Below are 12068 nucleotides of genomic sequence, written 5' to 3' on the forward strand. Positions count from 1 at the left end.
ATATGAATTGAAAGTAAACACTTATAATCATTTTTAATTTTCAAGACCTTCATGCTTTTGAAAAATATTTGAAGTTTACAAATTATTTAACCCCATAATGGTTGCATAATTTTGAAAAAAACGGTATAAGTATTTATAAGTGAGACAGTATTAATATATATATATATATATATATATATATATATATATATATATATATATATATATATATATATATATATATATATATATATATATATATATAAAACTATATATATATATATATATATATATATATATATATATATATATATATATATATATATATATATATATATATAAAATATTAGTATACTTAAAAAAATTGACATGTGCCCCTTCAAAAATATTTTACACAATTTTTGCTAATTTTAAAGACAATACAATTTTTAAGTGGTATTAATGTTGAAGGTCCATAATATAGCAAATTTTGATTAAAATACCAAAAATTGAAAGTTTTTCATAATATTTATTGTAAAATAAAAATATTGCTATTTTCTTTAAAAAAAAATATGAATAACAAAAACAGCAACAGCTTGAGGAAACTTATTTTGATTAACTGACAAAAAAAAAAAAAAAAAAAAAAAAAAATTTTAATCAAGTTATACCTCATATAAAATTTTCTAAAGAAAATAATTTTTTTTTTGCTGAAGTACACACATTTAAAAAAAAAAAACTAAAAGTTTATAAATTACAAAGATAAAAAGTTCTTCATTCATCTCATATTTGTAACATTTATTTTGTCAACTAAAAATGTGCAATTGTTGAAAAAAAACCAAAGATTTTTATTTCTTCTGTATATATGTAATGTACTATAAAGAAATATTTGCACCTGTAAATTACATAATTTAGAAATGTATTATTCATCTTGTATTCTTAATTAAAGATTTTAACTGTACTAGTGAAACTTCATTTTTCATATCAAACAGAAGCAACATTAAAATATATATTTATTTATATTTTAATACAATCATAACAAACATAATTACGAAGAATTTTGATTAAAAAAAATGACTAGAAATATAGGATTTCTAGGACACGCCAAGTAAGCTTAAAACATATAAACAGGAGAGTGGGGTAAAATAAAACAAGGGTAATGTAGAATATTTTTCGTTCAAAATATATTCCTATACAGATGATTCCAGACAATATTTTACAAACATATTATTTTATCTTTTAAAGCTCTTTACTCAAAATGTAGAAAAACATAACATTCAGGTTTTCTACAAGAAAGTTAGAATTAGTTTTAAAAACTCAAACTTTTAATTACTCAATAAATTAATAATTAAAAACTACATAAACATGAAAAAAGAATTTAAAATGGAAAAATTAGTTGACTAGCATGATATAGCATTTCTTATGTTGTATATTTACAATTACCACATTTTTTATGGTTTTAGAACAACATAAAATAAATCAAGATATTTTCTAGAATAACAAAACAGTAACTCAACACAAAACACTGTATTTATTAAATTTAAAAAAATCGAAGCAAAGCAGATAATACAAAAAACATATGGCCATTTGGAAAAAAATTGAATATTTTAATAAATATTCACAAAGTAGGTTTACAAATCAAAGAATTTATAGAAAAATATCCCTGAAAATTAAGATCTTGATTCATCTGCATTGTTTAATAACAATAAAGTGACAAAAAACAAAATTTTGTTGTAATCTTACAGTAGATAAAAACAAAAATTAATCTCACTTATTTGCAAAACATAAATATATTTCAAAAAATACAATATAAACTGAAGCATTTCAGTCAAATCCTGTGTAAAAATAAAAATTACACAAAAAATAAATGCATTACTGTTCATCATCTAAAAAAATTTTTTAGTTGGAAGTTTTTCCTTTTAAAATTCATAATAAAAAAAATTAAATGGATATAAAAAAAAACATAACTTTAATAGCGTAATAAATACTAGACATTTTTACTTGGATTAACTACAACTGTTTAAACTATTAATTGCATTTTCTTGAATTTAAAACCATTTCAATTTTTCTAAGCAATTTTGGAGAAATAATTAAAAAAATTAATAAACTGTTATTCTGGAAAATTTTAGATTTAATTTAAATTACATAATTTGTTTAAAAATTCTTTAGGATGGGAGAAAAAATCTATTACAAACAAATATGAATAAAATAAACTTTTATGATACTTCTAAGCAAACAAGAACCTATAAAAATAGTAATATCTATAGACATCTTATAGATATCGATTTCTCGTCTGATAAATAAATTAAAACTAAAATCTATAGCAGGGCGCGAAGCCAAATTATTCAACAAAAAATAAGCACCTTTTAAGCACTAAAATAATATTTTTTACAATTAAAAAATGTATCATAATTAGGCAGGGTTGGAAAGTTTTTGTCAATTGACGGTTTTATCTGGTTTTAACCGTCATGTCAAAAAAAAAAAAAAAAAACCTTTTTACATTGTTTTTGACAATTGTCAAAATTTTTTAATCATGTAAATCGAATGGTGTTTTCATACGCTACGGACTGACGATGCCCCGAAATAGATTGGGGTTGAATTAATTGTATATTATCGAATTAATAGAACAATGTGAAGGGTCTTTCTGCATAATTCGTAGCGAAAATCAACAGGGTAAAGGAAACATCTCGTTTTGTAAAAGGGAAAATTAAGCACTCTTTAAAAACACCCAATGAAAAAAAGCACCTTTAAGGGCTCTTAAGAAACGAAAATCGAAAATAAGCACTTTTTAAAAGCGCTACGCACCCTGTATAGTACTCGATACTCTCGGAGTTGATGAGTAAAAAATCTAAATTAAAATTAAATATTTTAAAAACAAAATAAATTCCTCTTAATGACCTCGGTTCACATATGTGAACATTCCCTTCTAAAAACACGCTATAAGAAAATTTATAGCTTTATCCTCACTGAAACACAGAACATGTAAGCTATTTGGATAGAATTCCACACAAATAGAAGTGATTTTCGAAAAATGAAGTTAAATCCACATGCTCGAAAACGTGAGTAGTTATAAACATTATATAATTTAGTAATTCTAAATATATATATATATATTTTTACTTAGTACCTCTGTGATCTGTATGCATGAAGCTTTTAAATTTATACTTACTTATAATATTTAAAAATAATAAAGTCAAGAATATGCAGGTCCACGTATCTGTACCACGGTACGTACGGCGAAATTTATAACAGCATAGTAGTCAAGTGAAATCTCATATTATGAGTATTTAATTTGATATAAATTTAGTAATATTTTTAAGTGTATTTTAAATCATTGTTTTATATTAAGGTGCATACATATATTTAACAACTTTAACTTTTTGCGTTTTTTTTCTCATCATTTTGAAATACTACCTCCCAAGAATTAAACATTTTCTATTATTAATGGTACATTTTTTTAATAATTATTTATTTTACATGGTTTGCATAATTAAATTAGCTTTGACACTGATATTTAATGCAGTATTGCATTGTACTTAAGACAAAAATCCATATTTTAAATTTTTTTTCTAATTAATTATTAAATCTATTCATCATTGTATTTAAATAAACCATAATATAAGAGTTTGTTCCAACTTAAAGTGCAATATAACATTTGAAATAATTATATTCCACGTATGTGTACCTAAAACTATTAGCCTCCTGGCAGTATAATTCAATCCTATTATGACAACCAAATCGGAACTGTAAAATATCATTTCGCCCTATTCCTTCATACTTCAGTAGAGAACAGGTTAAAGAAATATATTTCTGATTAAATAATTAATTTGTAGAGTATTTTGTGTCATTTATTCAAAGGTCTTTCTTTAAATCCAGCACTGAGAAGTACCAAAACAGTAACTAAACATAAATCCAAAATAAAAAATACATAAAAAAAAATGGCAAAATTTAAGAGACAAAGTGCATATGAATAGATAAACACTGAACACACATTGGATAAGCAACAAATGTAAACCAGATATTGAATTCACAAAAGGACGATCCAAAAATTAAACGGTGTTTGGAACCTTGTTCATTTCACACAGATGACCAAATCAAATTGTTTGTATGTGAGAACATAATGAAAGTAGTGTAGAGATGATTGTAATCATAAACAGGGTAGCCACTCAAATCTGGAAAAAAAATTCACCGTGTTTTCCCTGTACATATTAAACACAATATATTAAGAGGAAACAACAATTACTGTGCTCTCGTGTGAGCTATATTAGGCTAACTATATTTATTAGTTTTAATTGCTGGAAAAACAGCTGAACATACTTAAGTAATGCCATAGTAAATTAAATAGTTTAGTATAGCTGAAATATCATAGTTAAATATCCCATAGATTATGCTTTGAGTGGTCACCATTTTTTAAAGGACAAAAAGAAGGAACAAAATTCCCTGTATTTTCCCAGTTTGAAAAGAAAAAATCAAAATTCCCTGCATTTTCCCTGTTATTTCAGGTAATTTTTAAATTCCCTGCATTTTCCAGGTTTTCCCTGTTCTCCCTGTGGAGTGGCAACCCTGTATATATATTATAACCGTCGTTGAACAGCTGACCCAATTTTTGGGTTCACGACTACTAATGTTCAACTCCGTAGCCTTGTAATTTTGAACCCTATCCAGAAGACAAGGGTGATTTGCCTTCGTGGAGGACTTTTTTATGGAACTAACTCGCATTTGCGTTACATGGAGAGGAAAACCACGAGAACGTCCCACGATTAGCCTGACGGCAAAGGGGACTCTAACCCATGATCCGTCTACCATTGAGGATATTTCACGTCAGCACTGTGGTTGGTGCAAGCCGGATGCAGAATTTGTATTGACAAGCCATCGTCGGGATCGAAACCCGGTTCACCTCGTTGGAAGGCAAACGCTCTATCCCCTGAGCCATTTAGGCTCTATACACAATATATCAAGAGAAAACACAAGATCACTGTGCTCTTGTGTGAGCTATATTGGGCTAACTATACTAGCTGCAATTGGTGGGGAAAAAAAGAGCAGCCGAACACACTTAAATAATGCTATAGCAAATAAAATAGTTTATTATAGCTGAAATATCATCCTTTAAATATCCCATAGATTACGTTTTGAGTGGTCACCATTTTTTATAAGACGAAAATAAAAAAACAAAATTCCCTGGATTTTCCCAGTTTGTAGAGAGAAAAAAAAAATCAAAATTTTCTCTTATTTCAGGGGATTTTAAAATTTCCTGTATTTTCCAGGTTTTCCCTATTCTCCCTGTGGAGTGGAAACCCTGATAAAAATATTAGTAAAAATATTAAATTAAAAAGAAAATGCGCATCATAAAATTAAAAAGAAAAAAATATTTTATAATGTAAAACAAACGCGATTTTAGTCAGTGTAAAATTATGGACCGATTGCAAGACAACATGCAAGGTGCTAGAAGAGGGGGGGGGGGTAAATTCATTTAAATTTTTTTATTTTTAATAAGACCATGATTACTTAAAAATACGGGCTTAACGTTTACTTCAGAAAGGTTAAGGGTTTTTTTTCCTCCATGAACTCTAAAAACAGAGTTTTTTTTTTTTTTAAATAATAATAATACATAGCATTTAAATTTAATGTGACCATGTATGCCTTTTTGTGAAATAGATATAAATTTGTTTCAGTTCAAAATTAATGCAAACTATTTCTTTAGATAGCGATGCTCTTTTTCACTCTTTTTTTTTCTGAATAAAACATTCGTACTAAAGCATCTAATTCTGAATTATAGGCTCATTTCATTGATTTTTCGAATTTCATTGATTTATAATAGCATTGCTTGTAAGCCTCTCCGCCCCTTCGAGTGGTCTAACTAATCCATGCTAGTAATAGTAAAAAAATAAAACAATATCGGTTGAAACAATATGTACTAAAAATTTAAGAATTCTTAAAAACTAAAGAAGCTTAACCGACTGACAAGACGTTTATTTGTTATTTACATAAAATGATTAATTTATTTTTTGCAGACATAAAAAAACAAAAAGTGTGTGTGTGTGTGTTTTTTTTTTTTTAATTTAAAGGCTTAATGTGTTATTGTGCATTGAAATTAAGAAAAAAAAACTAAGGGTGTGTGGAAAAGAAGAGCATTTTGGAATCAACTTTGGTTAACGGAGGTATTTAGATTTAAAGAGGTTTAAATCACAGAAAAATAATTATAATTTCTTTATTTAAAAAAAAAGGGATTCCACTCAAGATCTGAAATAAATTTGTGACAGTTAAAGTAGACTTGCTTTACTATTAACAAGAACCCAAGCATCTTTTGTTTTCTTTTGTTTTTTTTAATAATTTTGTATAATACAAAGTAAATTTTTGTTTGTAAAACCAACTTCAAATATTCTTTTTGACACAAAGAATTTTAGAACATAATCACAATCACTTAATTATTTTAAGTTTAAAACAAGAACCAAACAAGGCAAGAAAGGGAGAAAAAAAATTATGTAATGCTCAAGTACCAGGTCTGGAAATTTCGCCGGGTGCAGGTACCCGGAGAACCCGGCCAGTTCCCGAATACCAGAATACACACATAAGTTTTCTAAAGTTTTATATACATTTTAATTCACTGTCATTCCTTGCTTCTAAATTTGTATTGAACTAATTTGGATTTCAGCATTAGATTTCTGAATTTTCAAGTCCTTCTCTTTAGTGAATATATTTCTTTGTCCCGAAGGTGTTCATTTTACCAAAAATCTTGAATTAAAACTGTGCAAAAATTGCAAAATATATCGAGCCCAAAAAATTATTAGATCTCAATTATTAAGAAACTGATAGAATATATTTCCAAAACTACATACATTTTAAGGTTACTCTATTTCTGAATATAGTTGTGTTGAATATAAATGAGTGTCATCCGGCACTAGATAAAATGAATCGGGTCCAGGTACCGGGCCTATAGACTAAAAACCGGGTCGGGGTAATAACTAGGTAATGAAAATGTGGCCAGGTACCAGACAATTGCAGTACTCGATACATCTCTAATACACACTGATTCAGTTCTGCACTCTCTTAACTAGAACCAGTAATTGCAAATTTAGAAGTAAATTAAAAATTAAAGAAGCAAAATTAAAAGCAAATTAGATTGCAAATTTATGACCAAACAGACAGAAAAATGATACTAAAACAGAACTTAAGTTCACACTGTGGCAGAAACAATTCTTTCTTTCATTTAAGCATCAACTTATTTAAATCCTTTAGAATTATTTAAAAGAGTCATTTCATTTGTTTGTTATAATATTTTGGCTATTTTCGTAATAAAACATATTTATCGGGTTTTCACTAGTCGAATTTCAGATAACTCAGTATATAAGGGGGACCAAAAAGTAATGTTGTTTCGGTGCTATAAATATTCCTTAGTCTTAAAAACCAATAAATTTTTTTAATTCATTTTCAATCCGGCATTGAAAGGTTGTTGCCAACGAGGGAGAATACATTATTGATTAAAATTAAAATCGTGATAACCAATATCAAATGCACCGAAACGACATTATTTTCTGGTCTCCCTAATATTTTAGGCTTCTAGTGAGGCTTTGAGTTTCAAAAATCTACAATAATTGTATGAGAAAATAAAAGTTAGCAATTAGGTTGTATAAAACAAAAAAACATCCTTTAAATACACTACTAACGAAACATTATTCATATAAGTTGACTTTACCCTAACATATATAGAAATATATAACTTTCACTACATAATATATTTAAGATTTTAGCCAAAGTACATTTTTTATATTTAATCTACGCTCTTAAAAATAATTTTTGGTCGTATATCTTAAAAAATTTTACAGAGTATCTTTCAAATTCAAGTAGAAACAATGCTGAAGTCGAAAATTAAAATTAATACTTTATAGCAACATTAAAATATGCTAAATAGCACATTCATCTATAGTTGTATTACATAGTTTCAGATATATTTTATTTGAAAGATATGTCAGAGACACTATAATAAGCACATCAATTTTCACAATGAGTTTAAAAATGTTTCTTTGTTAGCAATACATTTGAAACTAATTTTGACACTATAAAAATATCGATTTAGAACAGGGAGTCCTAATCGTTCTTCTTTTTCTATTACATATATAAATATTATTCCACATAAAAACTAACCATGTGATGCTTTTCTTAAATTATATTATAATCTTTTTTCTTAAGAAAAGGAGAGAAATTGTTTACCTTAAAACAGTACTACCAGCAGCGATTATTTTCAAATTCAAAATTCAGTTTTATTTTTCGATCAAACTGAAGGTTGTTTTTGTAAATTTTAAGGTTTATTGTAAACTGTGTCATAATTCTATGCCCACAAAGCTTAGCCAAAAATGCTAGAAATAGAAAGCAGTTTTATAATATTGTAGTGGGGTTACTTTATTACAAATAAAATAGCTGGGTATCCCAAAAAATAACTGAACTTTTGTTTTTCTGAAATAATAAAAAAAAATCTCAAATAAAGGTAAGAGATACCCGAGTAAAACATCTTGATGGTCCCATCAAAAAATTTTGATGATTTATGTTGTTTTCAGTGCAATTCATGATGGCCTAACATCATTTGATGGTCACCATCATTTAGCAATTTCCATTACGCGTTCATGGTTTTTGACATGCCAACAAATTTTCAATCATTCCATGATGGAAAATGCTACTTTAATACTATGATGGTTAACCATCAAGATAATCTTGATTCTCATAGACGAACAATCCATGATGGTTCCAACTATACATTTCCATGATGGTTAAATGCGAACTCTTGTTGGCTCTCAGGAATATACAAATTTTTTTTTTATTTTGGACCATCATAAATCAGTCCGAATTCCTACATTGGGATGATGGTTGTTGATGATCGTTCTAACATATGATTTCTAAGATACTATGATGGAAATTTGCGATGGTCTATAATGGTATAATACATTTCTATGATGGTTTAATGATAATTCTTGTTGGTTCAGTAGGAATATACAATCAAAATTTTTTTTCTTTTTTTAATGTTGGCCGATCATAAATTAGTCCGAATTCCTACACTGGGGTTATGGTGGTTCATGATCGTTCCAACATTTGATTTTTAAGAAACTATGATGAAAATTTCTGATGGTTGTTCAACATGAACAAATCATCAAAACAAGTTCTTATGTTGGTAAGCTATGTTGGTCCATCAAAGGAAAACCATCAAAAATTTTGACCTGGGTAAAAATGCAGTATTTTCAGAATTCTGAAAACTTAATGAAAACAAGTCATAAAATCAGTTGCAATGTTCACCAACTGAAAAAAAAATTACAAAAGAATGTGTTCAGAATACTCATAATTTACAACCACGAAGCGGTATATTCAGGGGTAAAAAATAACAGACTCAGTTAACCTTATGCAAATATTTTGTTGAAATAGAAAATACTATTTTATAATTATTCATGCCAGCAACATCCTCAGTTAATAAATTCTAAACTAATTTTGAAATTTGATGGGATAAAAATTAGCTTCCTATGCAGAATTTAGCAAACCGTGCATTTCTATCGCTATTTTTCATTTAAAAAAAATTTCAAATTATATGGTCATTTTTGGGACATTCAGAGATCTAAAAGATATGTTCTAAATAAAATAACACTTTTTCAGAAAATAACAATCCATATTAATATCACAGAATGGTTGAAGAAAATGACAAATATAATTTGCAAACATAACTTTTCAGTTTTTCATATGATATGTGCTATAAAGTTGAGCATGAACACCTTTAAACCCTAAAGAAATTAGTAAAAAGTAGCAAATTACTTATCACTTAATTTTAAAAACGCTATTGCTGCCAAGTAAAATATTATGATATACCGACTAAAGGTAATTTTACTTGCTCTATTTGGAGCTGAATACAGTTGTAAGAATAATTCAAATACATGTAAAGAATAGCAAATTTTTTTTTTACTTGTATAGAACTCCCCTTGTATACAAACAAACAAAAACATTACTTCTATTTAGAAATTGTTTTTCCTCTGCCTAGCAAGCAAAAAGAAACACAATTTTTTTTAAAAATATACATTTGAATTGGTCTAAGGTATTTTTTTAAACTGCAAGGATAATTTAATGAGACGGATATTTAATTAGCAAACTGCATAGCTGCCAACATGGATAGGAAAAAAAATCCAATAGACTTCATGAAATACAAATTTCACAATAATTGTCGCAAAATATACTAAATATTTTATATAGAGAGAATTTTAGGGATTTTTAAAATCATCAACTGCAATATTTTCCAGCTATGATTTCACATTAAATGAACTTGAAATGTTATGCATTATGCTTATTCATAATTTTGAATAGTAATAGGCATTTAATTCATCAAAGATAGATGAGGCTTGCTTTATTACATATTAGTGACACTTATTTAAATATTCAAGCAAACAATAATCTGCTCAAAAATTTTATTTCAATAGAGATTTTTTTGGGAAACTTACTCAATTTTAGGGAATTTTCTAAAATGTACAAAAACCCGGAGAATTATTATTGAAACAGTAGACCAGGAAAAACTGGCAAAATCCAGTGTATAATCCAGTCGAGTTGGCAGCTATGAAATTGCTATTGTATTGCATTCATGTATGTATGATATAAAGAAAGAGAAACTAAGAGAAGCAAATTAGATCTGAATGATCTAAGTATGGATATAGTTAACTATATTTACTACAGATATAGGTCTATCAGACTCAAGCCATTTTGAAACATGAAAATTTTCACATTGCAGAGCTATAAGAATATTTTTGTTTTTTTATATTTCTAAAAGAAATCATTTTATTCAGCTCGACAAAATAATTTTTGAATTAAAATTACTTAAACATGGATGCGTAGAAGGTTTAAAGAGATGTATAGAGTTGACTTGTTAGACCAGAAAAAATATTATTTCCTTTTTACTTTGAATTAAACTTGCAGCATGACATAAAAGTCTGACATAACTCATACAGATTTATTTCCTAGAATAAGAATCAACAAAGAAATTACAACAAACTGCCATCTGCTGCAGCCATTCAGATAGGGATAATCTCAGTTCTCCGTCAGTAGCATATGCAACCAAAAATTGCACTCCGGGAAAGAATACTGGTAGAAAAGCTTTAAAGTGTTCTTCAGAAAGAGATCGATGTAGGTCTAAAAATGATTGGATCAACTGTTTGAAAACTTGAAGTTGTGCCTCTCCATCCTAGAAAAAGAAAAACAATCATAACAATTACAGAAAATTTAGAAATTGTGTAATGTACAAAAATTAAAATATAATAAAATTTAACAGGCGTTAAAAAAACATAAATACTTGTTAAATTTTAATAAAAGCTTTATGTAATAGAATTTAACACATATTCTGAACAATATAAACGTGATTACAAACATAAATTGATATCTATGGTCCGACTCTTCTTCCCTTGTCAATATCAAATCATACTTCTCCTTTCAGAAGTAATACAATATATCAATGGTTCTTTTTATTGGAACAATTAAGTAATTGTTTTTTTCTTAATTTAATTTTTTTCATAATTTGATAGATTTTGAATTCAAATTTTAAATTTTTCTCTCTCTTTTATGTATTGTAATGTATTAATAAGCTTGTGTTACTTAACTTGTTTTCATATTCAATGATTTCAAAATACCAAATAAACAATATCCAATACCTATTTTAATTCAAATTAGAAAATAAATGTCTGTTACAAATTTAATTTTCCTTAAAAATATATATATAAACTAAGAATTATATGACACTAAAAGAATCTGTGAGAAATTTTTTTAACTAGACTTTAATTAATTCATATTTGTATCTGAGATAATGAATTCCATCATCAAAGTTTTAAACCACTTTCCAAGTAGCTAGAGTGCCCAAAACTCTACTGTAGCTAGTGCCTTAATGTTAATCAAAATTTTAACCACTTGCTAACTAGCTAGAGAGCTAATTTCACACTTTAATCTCTGTGACTGATGACAATGCGAACTTCAGTCATTTCCAAACTACTGCATACAGAGTTTATAGCCATTTTATAATTAAGTTGATTTTAACATCAAAAGTAGTATTAATATAGTTGCACTACATGTTGAGTGAACACACATATACATCATCAAAGTTTTAA

At 27.2% G+C, this 12068-nt stretch overlaps 1 protein-coding gene across 4 annotated transcripts in view; it reads right to left on the reverse strand.

Annotated features, from left to right (window-relative positions):
• Positions 1-10903: 10903 nt before the first annotated feature.
• The window catches only part of LOC107454787 (brefeldin A-inhibited guanine nucleotide-exchange protein 3), a 62228-nt gene continuing 61063 nt past the window's right edge, over positions 10904-12068 (reverse strand). For all 4 annotated transcript variants that reach the window (XM_087159912.1, XM_087159911.1, XM_087159913.1 and 1 more), the window contains one exon: positions 10904-11155. In XM_087159912.1, the coding sequence (XP_087016038.1) occupies positions 10925-11155 (231 nt within the window). In that variant the 3' untranslated portion in view covers positions 10904-10924. The remainder of the gene's footprint in view (positions 11156-12068) is intronic.

This window comes from Parasteatoda tepidariorum, chromosome 3 (genome assembly GCF_982258835.1).
Source record: "Parasteatoda tepidariorum strain Cologne lab strain chromosome 3, Ptep-v5.0, whole genome shotgun sequence".
Classification (NCBI taxonomy): domain Eukaryota; kingdom Metazoa; phylum Arthropoda; class Arachnida; order Araneae; family Theridiidae; genus Parasteatoda; species Parasteatoda tepidariorum.